Consider the following 17,748-nt stretch of genomic DNA (forward strand, 5'->3'; position numbering starts at 1 on the left):
AGATAGAAGAGGCAGAGAGATAGAAGAGGCAGAGAGATAGAAGAGGCAGAGAGATAGAAGAGAAGGAGAGACAGAAGAGAGAGAGATAGAAGAGGCGGAGAGATAAGAGATAGAAGAGACGGAGAGATAGAAGAGGCGGAGAGATAGAAGAGGCAGAGAGATAGAAGAGGCAGAGAGATAGAAGAGACGGAGAGATAGAAGAGACTGAGAGATAGAAGAGGCAGAGAGATAGAAGAGGCGGAGAGATTGAAAGATGGAGAGATAGAAGAGACGGAGAGATAGAAGAAGCGGAGAGATAAGAGATAGAAGAGACGGAGAGATAGAAGAGACGGAGAGATAGAAGAGATAGGGAGATAGAAGAGACGGAGAGATAGAAGAGGCGGAGAGATAGAAGAGGCGGAGAGATAGAAGAGGCGGAGAGATTGAAGAGGCGGAGAGATAGAAGAGGCGTAGAGATAGAAGAAGCGGAGAGATAGAAGAGGCGGAGAGATAGAAGAGACGGAGAGAGAGAAGAGACGGAGAGATAGAAGAGACGGAGAGATAGAAGAGATGGAGAGATAGAAGAGATGGAGAGATAGAAGAGGCGGAGAGATAGAAGAGGCGGAGAGATAAGAGATAGAAGAGACGGAGAGACAGAAGAGAGAGAAATAGAAGAGACGGAGAGATAGAAGAGATGGAGAGATAGAAGAGACGGATAGATAAGAGATAGAAGAGACGGAGAGATAGAAGAGGCGGAGAGATAGAAGAGGCAGAGAGATAGAAGATACGGAGAGATAGAAGAGACGGAGAGATAGAAGAGGCGGAGAGATAGAAGAGACGGAGAGATAGAAGAGGCAGAGAGATAGAAGAGGCAGAGAGATAGAAGAGAAGGAGAGACAGAAGAGAGAGAGATGGAAGAGGCGGAGAGATAAGAGATAGAAGAGACGGAGAGATAGAAGAGGCGGAGAGATAGAAGAGGCAGAGAGATAGAAGAGGCAGAGAGATAGAAGAGACGGAGAGATAGAAGAGACTGAGAGATAGAAGAGGCAGAGAGATAGAAGAGGCGGAGAGATAGAAGAGACGGAGAGATAGAAGAGACCGAGAGATAGAAGAAGCGGAGAGATAAGAGATAGAAGAGACGGAGAGATAGAAGAGACGGAGAGATAGAAGAGACAGGGAGATAGAAGAGACGGAGAGATAGAAGAGGCGGAGAGATAGAAGAGGCGGAGAGATAGAAGAGGCGGAGAGATTGAAGAGACGGAGAGATAGAAGAGGCGGAGAGATAGAAGAAGCGGAGAGATAGAAGAGGCGGAGAGATAGAAGAGACGGAGAGAGAGAAGAGACGGAGAGATAGAAGAGACGGAGAGATAGAAGAGATGGAGGGATAGAAGAGATGGAGAGATAGAAGAGGCGGAGAGATAGAAGAGGCGGAGAGATAAGAGATAGAAGAGACGGAGAGATAGAAGAGGCGGAGAGATAGAAGAGGCAGAGAGATAGAAGAGGCGGAGAGATAGAAGAGAAGGACAGATAGAAGAGATGGAGAGATAGAAGATACGGAGAGATAGAAGAGACGGAGAGATAGAAGAGGCGGAGAGATAGAAGAGACGGAGAGATAGAAGAGGCGGAGAGATAGAAGAGGCGGAGAGATAGAAGAGACGGAGAGATAGAAGAGACGGAGAGATAGAAGAGGCGGAGAGATACAAGAGACGGAGAGATAGAAGAGACAGAGAGATAGAAGAGAAGGAGAGATAGAAGAGAAGGACAGATAGAAGAGACGGAGAGATAGAAGAGACGGAGAGATAGAAGAGACGGAGAGATAGAAGAGATGGAGAGATAGAAGAGACGGATAGATAAGAGATAGAAGAGGTGGAGAGATAGAAGATACGGAGAGATAGAAGAGACGGAGAGATAGAAGAGACGGAGAGATAGAAGAGGCGGAGAGATAGAAGAGACGGAGAGATAGAAGAGGCGGAGAGATAGAAGAGGCAGAGAGATAGAAGAGAAGGAGAGACAGAAGAGAGAGAGATAGAAGAGGCGGAGAGATAAGAGATAGAAGAGACGGAGAGATAGAAGAGGCGGAGAGATAGAAGAGGCAGAGAGATAGAAGATACGGAGAGATAGAAGAGACGGAGAGATAGAAGAGGCGGAGAGATAGAAGAGACGGAGAGACAGAAGAGACGGAGAGACAGAAGAGGCAGAGAGATAGAAGAGGCAGAGAGATAGAAGAGAAGGAGAGACAGAAGAGAGAGAGATAGAAGAGGCGGAGAGATAAGAGATAGAAGAGGCGGAGAGATAGAAGAGGCAGAGAGATAGAAGAGGCGGAGAGATAGAAGAGACGGAGAGATAGAAGAGGCAGAGAGATAGAAGAGGCAGAGAGATAGAAGAGAAGGAGAGACAGAAGAGAGAGAGATAGAAGAGGCGGAGAGATAAGAGATAGAAGAGGCGGAGAGATAGAAGAGGCAGAGAGATAGAAAAGACGGAGAGATAGAAGAGGCGGAGAGATAGAAGAGACGGAGAGATAGAAGAGACGGAGAGATAGAAGAGGCAGAGAGATAGAAGAGGCAGAGAGATAGAAGAGAAGGAGAGACAGAAGAGAGAGAGATAGAAGAGGCGGAGAGATAGAAGAGATGGAGAGATAGAAGAGACGGATAGATAAGAGATAGAAGAGACGGAGAGATAGAAGAGGCGGAGAGATAGAAGAGACGGAGAGATAGAAGATACGGAGAGATAGAAGAGACGGAGAGATAGAAGAGGCGGAGAGATAGAAGAGACGGAGAGATAGAAGAGGCGGAGAGATAGAAGAGGCAGAGAGATAGAAGAGGCAGAGAGATAGAAGAGACGGAGAGATAGAAGAGGCGGAGAGATACAAGAGACGGAGAGATAGAAGAGACAGAGAGATAGAAGAGAAGGAGAGATAGAAGAGAAGGACAGATAGAAGAGACGGAGAGATAGAAGAGACGGAGAGATAGAAGAGACGGAGAGATAGAAGAGATGGAGAGATAGAAGAGACGGATAGATAAGAGATAGAAGAGGTGGAGAGATAGAAGATACGGAGAGATAGAAGAGACGGAGAGATAGAAGAGACGGAGAGATAGAAGAGGCGGAGAGATAGAAGAGACGGAGAGATAGAAGAGGCGGAGAGATAGAAGAGGCAGAGAGATAGAAGAGAAGGAGAGACAGAAGAGAGAGAGATAGAAGAGGCGGAGAGATAAGAGATAGAAGAGACGGAGAGATAGAAGAGGCGGAGAGATAGAAGAGGCAGAGAGATAGAAGATACGGAGAGATAGAAGAGACGGAGAGATAGAAGAGGCGGAGAGATAGAAGAGACGGAGAGACAGAAGAGGCAGAGAGATAGAAGAGGCAGAGAGATAGAAGAGAAGGAGAGACAGAAGAGAGAGAGATAGAAGAGGCGGAGAGATAAGAGATAGAAGAGGCGGAGAGATAGAAGAGGCAGAGAGATAGAAGAGGCGGAGAGATAGAAGAGACGGAGAGATAGAAGAGGCAGAGAGATAGAAGAGTAGGAGAGACAGAAGAGAGAGAGATAGAAGAGGCGGAGAGATAAGAGATAGAAGAGGCGGAGAGATAGAAGAGGCAGAGAGATAGAAGAGAAGGAGAGACAGAAGAGAGAGAGATAGAAGAGGCGGAGAGATAAGAGATAGAAGAGGCGGAGAGATAGAAGAGGCAGAGAGATAGAAGAGACGGAGAGAGAGAAGAGACGGAGAGATAGAAGAGACGGAGAGATAGAAGAGATGGAGAGATAGAAGAGATGGAGAGATAGAAGAGGCGGAGAGATAGAAGAGGCGGAGAGATAAGAGATAGAAGAGACGGAGAGACAGAAGAGAGAGAAATAGAAGAGACGGAGAGATAGAAGAGATGGAGAGATAGAAGAGACGGATAGATAAGAGATAGAAGAGACGGAGAGATAGAAGAGGCGGAGAGATAGAAGAGGCAGAGAGATAGAAGATACGGAGAGATAGAAGAGACGGAGAGATAGAAGAGGCGGAGAGATAGAAGAGACGGAGAGATAGAAGAGGCAGAGAGATAGAAGAGGCAGAGAGATAGAAGAGAAGGAGAGACAGAAGAGAGAGAGATGGAAGAGGCGGAGAGATAAGAGATAGAAGAGACGGAGAGATAGAAGAGGCGGAGAGATAGAAGAGGCAGAGAGATAGAAGAGGCAGAGAGATAGAAGAGACGGAGAGATAGAAGAGACTGAGAGATAGAAGAGGCAGAGAGATAGAAGAGGCGGAGAGATAGAAGAGACGGAGAGATAGAAGAGACCGAGAGATAGAAGAAGCGGAGAGATAAGAGATAGAAGAGACGGAGAGATAGAAGAGACGGAGAGATAGAAGAGACAGGGAGATAGAAGAGACGGAGAGATAGAAGAGGCGGAGAGATAGAAGAGGCGGAGAGATAGAAGAGGCGGAGAGATTGAAGAGACGGAGAGATAGAAGAGGCGGAGAGATAGAAGAAGCGGAGAGATAGAAGAGGCGGAGAGATAGAAGAGACGGAGAGAGAGAAGAGACGGAGAGATAGAAGAGACGGAGAGATAGAAGAGATGGAGGGATAGAAGAGATGGAGAGATAGAAGAGGCGGAGAGATAGAAGAGGCGGAGAGATAAGAGATAGAAGAGACGGAGAGATAGAAGAGGCGGAGAGATAGAAGAGGCAGAGAGATAGAAGAGGCGGAGAGATAGAAGAGAAGGACAGATAGAAGAGATGGAGAGATAGAAGATACGGAGAGATAGAAGAGACGGAGAGATAGAAGAGGCGGAGAGATAGAAGAGACGGAGAGATAGAAGAGGCGGAGAGATAGAAGAGGCGGAGAGATAGAAGAGACGGAGAGATAGAAGAGACGGAGAGATAGAAGAGGCGGAGAGATACAAGAGACGGAGAGATAGAAGAGACAGAGAGATAGAAGAGAAGGAGAGATAGAAGAGAAGGACAGATAGAAGAGACGGAGAGATAGAAGAGACGGAGAGATAGAAGAGACGGAGAGATAGAAGAGATGGAGAGATAGAAGAGACGGATAGATAAGAGATAGAAGAGGTGGAGAGATAGAAGATACGGAGAGATAGAAGAGACGGAGAGATAGAAGAGACGGAGAGATAGAAGAGGCGGAGAGATAGAAGAGACGGAGAGATAGAAGAGGCGGAGAGATAGAAGAGGCAGAGAGATAGAAGAGAAGGAGAGACAGAAGAGAGAGAGATAGAAGAGGCGGAGAGATAAGAGATAGAAGAGACGGAGAGATAGAAGAGGCGGAGAGATAGAAGAGGCAGAGAGATAGAAGATACGGAGAGATAGAAGAGACGGAGAGATAGAAGAGGCGGAGAGATAGAAGAGACGGAGAGACAGAAGAGGCAGAGAGATAGAAGAGGCAGAGAGATAGAAGAGAAGGAGAGACAGAAGAGAGAGAGATAGAAGAGGCGGAGAGATAAGAGATAGAAGAGGCGGAGAGATAGAAGAGGCAGAGAGATAGAAGAGGCGGAGAGATAGAAGAGACGGAGAGATAGAAGAGGCAGAGAGATAGAAGAGGCAGAGAGATAGAAGAGAAGGAGAGACAGAAGAGAGAGAGATAGAAGAGGCGGAGAGATAAGAGATAGAAGAGGCGGAGAGATAGAAGAGGCAGAGAGATAGAAAAGACGGAGAGATAGAAGAGGCGGAGAGATAGAAGAGACGGAGAGATAGAAGAGACGGAGAGATAGAAGAGGCAGAGAGATAGAAGAGGCAGAGAGATAGAAGAGAAGGAGAGACAGAAGAGAGAGAGATAGAAGAGGCGGAGAGATAGAAGAGATGGAGAGATAGAAGAGACGGATAGATAAGAGATAGAAGAGACGGAGAGATAGAAGAGGCGGAGAGATAGAAGAGACGGAGAGATAGAAGATACGGAGAGATAGAAGAGACGGAGAGATAGAAGAGGCGGAGAGATAGAAGAGACGGAGAGATAGAAGAGGCGGAGAGATAGAAGAGGCAGAGAGATAGAAGAGGCAGAGAGATAGAAGAGACGGAGAGATAGAAGAGGCGGAGAGATACAAGAGACGGAGAGATAGAAGAGACAGAGAGATAGAAGAGAAGGAGAGATAGAAGAGAAGGACAGATAGAAGAGACGGAGAGATAGAAGAGACGGAGAGATAGAAGAGACGGAGAGATAGAAGAGATGGAGAGATAGAAGAGACGGATAGATAAGAGATAGAAGAGGTGGAGAGATAGAAGATACGGAGAGATAGAAGAGACGGAGAGATAGAAGAGACGGAGAGATAGAAGAGGCGGAGAGATAGAAGAGACGGAGAGATAGAAGAGGCGGAGAGATAGAAGAGGCAGAGAGATAGAAGAGAAGGAGAGACAGAAGAGAGAGAGATAGAAGAGGCGGAGAGATAAGAGATAGAAGAGACGGAGAGATAGAAGAGGCGGAGAGATAGAAGAGGCAGAGAGATAGAAGATACGGAGAGATAGAAGAGACGGAGAGATAGAAGAGGCGGAGAGATAGAAGAGACGGAGAGACAGAAGAGGCAGAGAGATAGAAGAGGCAGAGAGATAGAAGAGAAGGAGAGACAGAAGAGAGAGAGATAGAAGAGGCGGAGAGATAAGAGATAGAAGAGGCGGAGAGATAGAAGAGGCAGAGAGATAGAAGAGGCGGAGAGATAGAAGAGACGGAGAGATAGAAGAGGCAGAGAGATAGAAGAGAAGGAGAGACAGAAGAGAGAGAGATAGAAGAGGCGGAGAGATAAGAGATAGAAGAGGCGGAGAGATAGAAGAGGCAGAGAGATAGAAAAGACGGAGAGATAGAAGAGGCGGAGAGATAGAAGAGACGGAGAGATAGAAGAGACGGAGAGATAGAAGAGGCAGAGAGATAGAAGAGGCAGAGAGATAGAAGAGAAGGAGAGACAGAAGAGAGAGAGATAGAAGAGGCGGAGAGATAGAAGAGATGGAGAGATAGAAGAGACGGATAGATAAGAGATAGAAGAGACGGAGAGATAGAAGAAGCGGAGAGATAGAAGAGACGGAGAGATAGAAGATACGGAGAGATAGAAGAGACGGAGAGATAGAAGAGGCGGAGAGATAGAAGAGACAGAGAGATAGAAGAGGCGGAGAGATAGAAGAGGCAGAGAGATAGAAGATACGGAGAGATAGAAGAGACGGAGAGATAGAAGAGGCGGAGAGATAGAAGAGACGGAGAGATAGAAGAGGCAGAGAGATAGAAGAGGCAGAGAGATAGAAGAGAAGGAGAGACAGAAGAGAGAGAGATAGAAGAGGCGGAGAGATAAGAGATAGAAGAGACGGAGAGATAGAAGAGGCGGAGAGATAAAAGAGGCAGAGAGATAGAAGAGGCAGAGAGATAGAAGAGACGGAGAGATAGAAGAGACTGAGAGATAGAAGAGGCAGAGAGATAGAAGAGGCGGAGAGATAGAAGAGACGGAGAGATAGAAGAGACGGAGAGATAGAAGAAGCGGAGAGATAAGAGATAGAAGAGACGGAGAGATAGAAGAGACGGAGAGATAGAAGAGACAGGGAGATAGAAGAGACGGAGAGATAGAAGAGGCGGAGAGATAGAAGAGGCGGAGAGATTGAAGAGACGGAGAGATAGAAGAGGCGGAGAGATAGAAGAAGCGGAGAGATAGAAGAGGCGGAGAGATAGAAGAGACGGAGAGAGAGAAGAGATGGAGAGATAGAAGAGACGGAGAGATAGAAGAGATGGAGAGATAGAAGAGATGGAGAGATAGAAGAGGCGGAGAGATAGAAGAGGCGGAGAGATAAGAGATAGAAGAGACGGAGAGATAGAAGAGGCGGAGAGATAGAAGAGGCAGAGAGATAGAAGAGGCAGAGAGATAGAAGAGAAGGAGAGACAGAAGAGAGAGAGATAGAAGAGGCGGAGAGATAAGAGATAGAAGAGACGGAGAGATAGAAGAGACGGAGAGATAGAAGAGACAGGGAGATAGAAGAGACGGAGAGATAGAAGAGATGGAGAGATAGAAGAGATGGAGAGATAGAAGAGGCGGAGAGATAAGAGATAGAAGAGGTGGAGAGATAAGAGATAGAAGAGACGGAGAGATAGAAGAGACGGAGAGATAGAAGAGACATTGAGATAGAAGAGACGGAGAGATAGAAGAGACGGAGAGATAGAAGAGACGGAGAGATAGAAGAGGCGGAGAGATAAGAGAAAGAAGAGGCGGAGAGATAGAAGAGAAGGAGAGATAGAAGAGACGGAGAGATAGAAGAGACGGAGAGATAGAAGAGGCAGAGAGATAGAAGAGACAGAGCAGAGAGATAGAAGAGTCAGAGAGATAGAAGAGACAGAGAGATAGAAGAGACAGGGAGATAGAAGAGACAGGGAAATAGAAGAGACAGGGAGATAGAAGAGACGGAGAGATAGAAGAGGCAGAGAGATAGAAGAGACAGAGAGATAGAAGAGACAGAGAGATAGAAGAGACAGGGAGATAGAAGAGACAGAGAGATAGAAGAGACAGAGAGATAGAAGAGACAGAGAGATAGAAGAGACAGGGAGATAGAAGAGACAGAGAGATAGAAGTGACAATGCATTATCACTCACAGGAGACTTTTCACCTGACACAAGGGAGATCTCAGCACATCCGCCTCCATGTCTGCCGCCTCTTTATCGAGGGAATTATAGCGAAGGCTGGAATGAAATGGAAAGGTTATTGGCTGCTGTCAGTACTTAAAAATATACATTCATTAATGATTCAGTAAATTGTAAAATATATCTGTAGGTGTTTTGTGTAACTATAAATTCTCCTGTAGATTGAGAATAATCTACTATATTAGGTTACGCTTATATTTTACCAGTAATGTCGTCGGACTCGGACTACAGGAGCGCCACTGACTGCTGTCTGCCATATCCTTGTTACGTCTGATGAGCCCTCCCTGATAATGCTCTTTTCACCAGCTAATAGCTGATTGGTTGCTTTGGGTTACTGCATCTTTGTAGCCCCCAGTATACGTTCATTCACTCACCCCTTACCAGAGCCGTACCTATACTTTTTGGTGCCCTGTGTGAGAAAGAGCATTGCCACCTCCCCCTAGTTTTCAAATAGGGACATAAAGCACCTGAAAAAGGGGCATGGCCTCATGGGGAAGGGCCAGGAAAGAGATAGGGGAGGCCAGGAGAAACTGGGAAAATTGACAGTAATGAACAGCACCCCCTTGTCCTGCGGCGCCCTGTGCCATGGCACGGGTCGCACTACCCTAGTTATGGCACTGCCCCTTACAGTGGGAAGCAGAAAATTCTTCTTTCACAGTTTTTAAGCATTCTATTGAAAAAGAGACAGGAGTCTCTTATCTGACTAAATCCAATAATACATTTTTGTTGGAAACATGAATTGAAACGCTAGACTGTGATAAATGTACTTTGCCCAGGTGTTATTGCTCTGTTATTGAAATACAAAGGTTAATTTAGTCTTCAGTGAGGCCGCGTGTGCACAGTGTGTAAATTCCAGCTGACTGTGTTAATGTACAGTACACAATGTTTGTCTACATTAGGGACTTGTGGGACTATTCATTATCCCTTCATTTCTACAAAGTGGATGAAAATGATAATGTTCACCTACTTTTGTAGAAATTAAGTAACAGTACCATTCATTATAAAGGTAACGTAGGAGATATCGTGGATATCTCTTGCTTACCCTATAATGGGTTCAAATTCAAACCCTGCACTCATGTTATCTAATACTTACCTCTCCGAGGTCCAGCGTCGGGTGTCTCAGCCCTGCACAAAACGCCAGAAAATGGCAGCTGCGTCATTTCCCCGGCGAGCTGCGCATGCACAGTAGACTCTGGGCACACTTTAGTGCCCAGAGACTACTCTTGATGATGGGTCAGTCTGCTGCAGGCCGCCGGGGAGAAAGTAGGGGGCCCCGGACGGGGAAACAGGCCCCTTCCTCTCTTAATACGCCCCTGCTTTCAGTCCCGACCTGTCTCACCTAAATCCATGAAGCTCCAAAAATACAATAATTTCAGAACTTGACAGTGGAAATCTTTGCTACCGTCAGATGGTGCTGATTCCCGGACCCCCGCTCCTCCCTAAGGAGGTCCGGGTTGTGAAAAGGGATCCTTTCGGATTCCTCCACCCCTGTACGGATCCCATCAGTATCTTCTGTGATAGGATCACTGGTAAAGTGGTCTGTGGCAGGTACATTGGTCCCAGATTCCTGTCTTATGTGTTCTAAACCCCCAGGAGAAAGTCTGCACTGTAGCAGGCTTGAGTTTCGGCTTTTTGAAAAGCCGGTTTGGGACCTGGGGGTTGTGGGTGAGAGGAGAGGGAGGGCTCCACCCACGGCCACTCCAGGTTTTGGTTCTCGCAGCTTGGTAACAGGCTTGATTGGGTTCCCACCTGAGAGTGGCCAATATAAGCCTAGTGTGTTGAGGGCTGATTGTCTCACCTGGGAGAGCAGACAGGGAGTTTGCTCAGAGACACTTGGAAAACCTATCTGTGAGTACTGTGTTGTGCTTTGTTGCTGGCGAGGGCATTAGGCCCTACCAGGTTCTGGTAGTGAGGGAACTACCTGTGAAGTTAGTGCCCCGACAGGGCTAGGATTTATGTTTATGTTTTCTTTGTGTTATTTCTGACATTGTACAATAAAGACTGGCGCCGACCAGCTTGTACTTGCATCCAGACTGGTGTGCTGCTTCCCTGCTGCTGTGTGTGTGTATAAGGAAGGAGTCCTCTACCCAGGAGAGGGATCCCCCTAACCTAACTGTGTCACAATATGGTGGAGAATGCGGGAATTCACACACACTGAAGTTGCAGCGAGAGGAAAACTTTCCATTTAAAAATTAAAGGGACAGACACCCAATTTGAACGAACAAACTTCAGCAGGAAGCTACCAGGGCTCAGCAGGAATCCACCAGGGTGCAACTGTTGGCCTTGGAGACCGCCCAGGGGCAACAACAGGTTGCCATCGAGGAAACCCGCCGGGCCTTAGCGGAAAACCGCCAGGCCATAAAAGAGGTGGTACAGCACCTGATCGCCCAGCCCAGAGATGTTGGTACTGGTCCTCCCACCACCACTCACTCCGTACGAGCCAGTCACTTCCTCCAGAAGATGACTTCGGGCGATGATGTGGAGGCCTATCTCACTGCATTTGAAAGAACGGCCGAAAGGGAGAGTTGGCCCAAGGAGCAGTGGGCAAGTCTGGTGGCACCTTTTTTGTCTGGGGAGCCACAAAAGGCCTATTTTGACTTATGCCTGGCTGATGCCAAGGACTATAAAAAACTAAAACAGGAGATCCTAACTCGCTTGGGAGTCACCACCTTTGTTCGTGCCCAACTGGTCTACCCCTGGGAGTTCCATAAGGACAAGCCTCCACGTTCACAGATGCATGACCTCGTCCATCTGTCCTCAAAATGGCTACAGCCCGAGATGCTGACGGGACCACAGATCGTGGAAAGGGTCGTGATGGACCGGTACCTGTGATCATTACCTGTGACTCTGCGCAAGTGGGTGAGCCATGCAGACCCTAAGTCCACGGACCAGTTGGTCGAGCTGGTGGAGAGGTACGTGGCGGCTGAGGAGCTGATGAGTATGCCCCACCGAGCCCCGATGGCGCACCGGCGAACTCCCACAGACACTGGTAAGACTGTTCCAGGGGAGAAGGGTGCTGGGCGGTGGAATGTACCGAAGACTGAGGGTGTAGAACCTGGAGACAGGCCTGCCAGGCCGGGAAGGTTCTTGCCCCGTAAACGACTAGACCTTAATATGACTCAGTGTTTCCGATGTGGTGGCTTCGGCCATATTGCCGCTAATTGTGCACTTACAACTGAACCTATGCAATGTGATACTGCTCATGTCTACCGCAGGGGGTCTTTCTTTGCACAGATAGCCTGTACGGCTGACCGGCAGGCTGAGACTGATAAGCACATGTGTGTACTCACTGTAGATGGCAACCGAGTAGAGGCACTGTTAGACTCTGGTAGCTTGGTGACACTTATAAAAGCTGAGCTGGTGAACCCCTTGAGGCATACAGGGAAAACTGTTGGTGTGACCTGCATACATGGGGATACTCGATATTATGTTACGGCCGAGGTGAACATCGAGACACCATGTGGCTCTGCTATAGTTTCTGTGGGTTTGGTGCATGGTCTGGTGTACGATGCAATATTGGGGAGAGACTTTGCTCACTTCTGGAAGTTGTGGGAAAGCCGGTTTGTTCCAGAGGTGAACAACCCCGATCCATTTGAGAAGGTTGTCGATGTAGTGGAGGAGGGAGTTTCTTCTGAGTCAGAGTTATTCCCTTTTTCTACTATGGTTGGCGAACTAGAGAATGCGGAACGTGACGGTGGCCCGCCAACTGATGTGCCTCCCATTGAGGTGGGAAGTGTTGTTGGGCCAGGTGATCGTCTGCCTGATTTAGAGGTCAGAAGAGAGGTCTTTGCCGTGGAGCAGTTGAATGACCCTACTTTGGTAAAAGCCAGGGAGAATGTAAAAGTAGTTGATGGTAAACCCGTAGACCCTGATAGTCCTTTGTCCTATCCCCACATGGCAATGTGTCAGGATTTGTTATATCAGGTGACTAAGAAGGGGGAAGATGTTGTGGAACAACTAATAGTTCCCAAAGCATACAGAAGAACAGTGTTGGATCTGGCCCATGGTCATATAACGGCAGGCCATCTAGGGGTAGAGAAAACCACTGAGCGAATAATGCAGAGGTTTTTCTGGCCCGGGCTTCACAAATAGGTATCTGACTTTTGCGCATCCTGCCCTGAGTGTCAGTATCATGCTCCCAGGCCACATTTTAAGGGTCCACTAGTTCCATTGCCTATCATAGAGGTGCCGTTTGAAAGAATAGTGATGGATTTGGTTGGACCCTTAATGAAGTCTGCCAGGGGACACCAGTATATTCTGGTCATAATGGATTACGCTACCAGGTACCCGGAAGCGATCCCGTTGCGCAATACGTCAACCAAGACCATTGCCAGAGAGCTAGTTCATGTCTTTAGCAGGCTGGGTATACCTAAGGAGATACTAACTGACCAGGGTACACCGTTTATGTCCAAAGTCATGAAAGAGTTATGCCGCCTGTTCAAAATCGAACAGTTAAGAACTTCAGTTTATCACCCCCAAACCGATGGGCTGGTCGAGAGGTTTAACAAGACGTTAAAACACATGCTTAGGAAAGTGGTCGACAAGGATGGTAGGGATTGGGACTACTTATTGCCGTATTTATTGTTGGCCATAAGAGAAGTTCCCCAGTCCTCCACCGGGTTTTCACCCTTCGACTTGTTGTATGGGAGACACCCAAGGGGGTTACTAGACATTGCCAAAGAGACATGGGAGGGGCAGTCTAGTCCTTACAAAACGGTGATTGAGTATGTTTCTCAAATGCAGGAGAGAATTGCTGCGGTAGTGCCGATAGTGAGAGAGCACCTGGAACAGGCTCAACAGGCACAGCAGAGGGTATACAACAGCAATGCTCGGTTACGCAGCTTTGCTCCTGGGGACAGAGTGTTAGTATTGGTTCCCACTGTGGAAAATAAACTTTTGGCTAAATGGCAAGGGCCCTTTGAAATCTTAGAAAGAGTGGGGCAGGTCAATTACAAAGTTTACCAGCCGGGGAAAAGAAAGCCGGAACAGATATACCATATAAATCTGTTAAAGCCCTGGAAAGATAGAACGGTACTGTCGGCCGTCCGAGACCCTCCAGTAAGTCCAGGGCCCTTAGTTCCCGAAGTGACAGTGGCAAAAACCCTGTCGGCAATTCAACAACAAGAGGTCAAGGATTTTCTGATTAGAAATAGGGTGCTGTTCTCTGACGTACCTGGGAAAACCTCGGTCATTAAACATGACATCATCACTGACCAAGGGGTTAAAGTTAATCTAAAGCCCTATAGGTTACCAGAAGCACAAAGAGAATCGGTGTCGAAAGAAATTAAAAATATGCTAGAGTTAGGGGTTATTGAAGAATCACATAGTGAATGGTCAAGTCCCATTGTGTTGATTCCAAAGCCCGACGGGAGTGTGCGTTTCTGCAATGACTTCCGAAAGTTGAACAGTGTTTCAAAATTCGATGCCTACCCGATGCCAAGAGTGGATGAACTGATTGAGAGACTAGGGACGGCAAGGTATTTAACCACTCTTGACCTAACCAAAGGGTATTGGCAAGTACCGTTAACCGAGAGCGCCAAACAAAAGACAGCTTTTTCAGCGCCAGAGGGCTTGTTTCAGTACAAGATGTTGCCCTTCGGGCTACATGGGGCACCTGCTACCTTCCAAAGAATGATGGACAGGATTCTAAGGCCCCATAGACGGTATGCGGCTGCTTATCTGGATGACGTGGTCGTTCATAGTCCTGATTGGCAGTCTCTCTTACCCAGGGTACAAGCAGTGTTGGACTCCATCTATAAGGCAGGTTTAACAGCCAACCCAAAAAAGTGTTGTCTAGGCATGGAGGAAGTAAAATATCTGGGATACACCATTGGCAGAGGCCTGATAAAGCCTCAGCTCAATAAAGTTGATGCCATACAAAACTGGCCACGGCCTCTGAATAAGAAGCAGGTGAGAGCCTTCTTGGGAATTACGGGGTACTACAGGAGGTTTATACCCAACTTTGCCACCATGGCAGTCCCACTGACTGACCTGACCAAAGGCAAACAAAAAGTCATGGTAGAATGGAGTCCTGAGGCAGAGAAAGCTTTTCAGGAGTTGAAAGTAGCGTTGTGTTCCCAACCAGTCCTGATGACTCCTAATTTTGAAAGGGAATTCATAGTACAAACCGATGCATCAGAAGTAGGTATAGGAGCGGTCCTGTCCCAGAACAAGGAGGGTGAGGAACACCCTATTTTCTATCTTAGCAGAAAGTTGAATGTACATGAGAGAAACTATGCCACAGTGGAGAAGGAGGCGTTGGCCATAAAGTGGGCGTTAGAGGCTCTCAGGTACTACTTGGTCGGAAGAAAGTTCAAATTGATCACTGACCATGCCCCTTTGAAGTGGATGTCTGAAAATAAGGACAGTAATGCGAGAATTACGAGATGGTTCTTGGCGTTACAAACTTTAAAATTTTCAGTGGAACACAGGCCAGGAAGCCAGCTGGCCAATGCAGACGCGTTGTCACGAGTTCATTGTTTGGGGGCTTCAGTTGTTCCGGCCCACAGGTCAAAACAAAGGGGGGGTATATGTGATAGGATCACTGGTAAAGTGGTCTGTGGCAGGTACATTGGTCCCAGATTCCTGTCTTATGTGTTCTAAACCCCCAGGAGAAAGTCTGCACTGTAGCAGGCTTGAGTTTCGGCTTTTTGAAAAGCCGGTTTGGGACCTGGGGGTTGTTGGTGAGAGGAGAGGGAGGGCTCCACCCACGGCCACTCCAGGTTTTGGTTCTCTTAGCCTGGTAACAGGCTTGTTAGGGTTTCCACCTGAGGGTGGCCAATATAAGCCTAGTGTGTTGAGGGCTGATTGTCTCACCTGGGAGAGCAGACAGGGAGTTTGCTCAGAGACACTTGGAAAACCTATCTGTGAGTACTGTGCTGTGCTTTGTTGCTGGCGAGGGCATTAGGCCCTGCCAGGTTCTGGTAGTGAGGGAACTACCTGTGAAGTTAGTGCCCCAACAGGGCTAGGATTTACGTTTATGTTTTCTTTATGTTATTTCTGACATTGTACAATAAAGACTGGCGCCAACCAGCTTGTACTTGCATCCAGACTGGTGTGCTGCTTCCCTGCTGCTGTGTGTGTGTGTAAGGAATGAGTCCTCTACCCAGGAGAGGGACCCCCCTAAGCTAACTGTGTCACACTTCATACACATGCGTAGTAGCGATAGGGTTCGAGTTTCACGATCGGATATCCCCGCACCATTAGCAATGTTGAATTGCCTTTTGTTATAGTGTCTAACGTTGCTGCTTGCAGCGAGTTGGTTTCTAAGTTCGCACTGACGAGCCGCAGTGCTTAATGAATAGAGCAATTAGCCTGAGTGATAAGTGATAAGTGCAGAGCGGTTGGTAACACGATTGGCTTCACCATGCAACACCACGTGAAATGGGCAGCATCCAGCATCTGCTGTCCCCAAAGTTTGTGAGTCTCCCAGACATTCTGGGAGTGTAGGTTAGTATGATGTACACTTACCATCTACACACACTGGACCTCTTTTACAAAGCGCACACCAGTCTGTAAAGGGTCCGTCCATTTCTCTTTAAAGAACATATCTACTCTCCTCTTGCAGCAGAGGCCGTCGCACTCTGTCAGTGTGACCCTGAGTTGAGGCAGCTGTTTAGGGCCTGAACCAACAATGATGACGATTTAATTATATCTTTTGTTGACTGTAATTCAGTCTGACTATACAAAAATCAAATTCAGTGTGGCTCTAACCATTGTCTGTTTGAATTTGTGTAATGTCAGTGGGTAAAGATACAGGGCAGTATTACTGTCTCACAGCCATAAGCCTAGCTACAGTGTGTGCAGGCGGGGCCTTTGATATGGAGCCCGGAGGCTTAGGGGGCCCTGGACCCAGGTAATAAAGTTGCATACCAATTTCCCGGGTTTGCCTGCTTAGCAATTGGGTTCAACCCGTTGCCCAGCCTGAATGGGGTGTCAAAGTTAAGTGAGAGGTGTGTAGTGGATGTTAAAATGGTAAGGGGGCACTGTAATATGGCATAATCTGAACAGGAGGGTAATGTAATGTGGCATAATCTGAACAGGAGGGTACTGTAAAGTGTAATAATCTGAACAAAAGGGTACTGTAAAGTGACATACTCTGAACAGGAGGGTACTGTAATGTGGCATAATCTGAACAGGAGGGTAATGTAAAGTGTAATAATATGAACAAAAGGGTACTGTAAAGAGGCATAATCTGAACAGGAGGGTACTGTAAAGAGGCATAATCTGAACAGGAGGGTACTGTAAAGTGACATACTCTGAACAGGAGGGTACTGTAATGTGGCATAATCTGAACAGGAGGGTAATGTAATGTGGCATAATCTGAACAGGAGGATATTGTAAAGTACCATAATCTGAACAGGAGGGTACTGTAAAGTGACATAATCCGAACAGGAGGGTACTGTAAAGTGACATAATCCGAACAGGAGGGTACTGTAAAGTGACATAATATGAACAGGAGGGTATTGTAAAGTGACATAATCTGAACAGGAGGGTATTGTAAAGTGACATAATCTGAACATAAGGGTACTGTAATGTGACATAATCTGAACAGGAGGATATTGTAATGTGGTATAATCTAAACAGAAGGGTACTGTAAATTGGCATAATATGAACAGGAGGGTACTGTAAAGTGACATAATCTGAACAGGAGGGTACTGCAATGTGGCATAATCTGAACAGGAGGGTACCGCAATGTGGCATAATCTTAACAGGAGGGTATTATAATGTGGCTTAATATGAACAGGAGGGTACTGTAAAGTGACATAATCTGAACAGGAGGGTACTGCAATGTGGCATAATCTGAACAGGAGGGTACTGCAATGTGGCATAATCTGAACAGGAGGGTACTGTAATGTGGCATAATTTGAACTAGAGGGCACTGTAATGTGGTTTAATCTGAACTGCTGATTGTAATGTAGTATAATATGAAATGGAGTGCACTATAATGTTAAATAATAAGAACTGGGACACTATAATGTGGCACTATATGAAAAGAGGCACTACAGTGTAGCATAATATGAAATGGAGAGCACTGTAATGTGGCACAATTTCAACTGGATGCACTGCAGTGTGACATAATCTGAACAAGGGGCACTGTAATTTGACATTATTTAAACTGGAGGGCACTGTAATGTGGCACAATAGGAACTGGAGGCACTGTAGTGTGGCATAATA

At 47.0% G+C, this 17,748-nt stretch overlaps 1 protein-coding gene across 1 annotated transcript in view; it reads right to left on the reverse strand.

Annotated features, from left to right (window-relative positions):
* LOC148509062 (NLR family CARD domain-containing protein 3-like) overlaps positions 1–17,748 on the reverse strand; it is a 67,022-nt gene that overhangs the window by 19,037 nt on the left and 30,237 nt on the right. Inside the window, exon 6 of the mRNA XM_088443609.1 lies at positions 8,524–8,610. Within this exon, the coding sequence (XP_088299735.1) occupies positions 8,524–8,610 (87 nt within the window). The remainder of the gene's footprint in view (positions 1–8,523; positions 8,611–17,748) is intronic.

This window comes from Taudactylus pleione, unplaced genomic scaffold (assembly GCF_031769625.1).
Source record: "Taudactylus pleione unplaced genomic scaffold, aTauple2 ptg000332l, whole genome shotgun sequence".
Classification (NCBI taxonomy): Eukaryota; Metazoa; Chordata; class Amphibia; order Anura; family Myobatrachidae; genus Taudactylus; species Taudactylus pleione.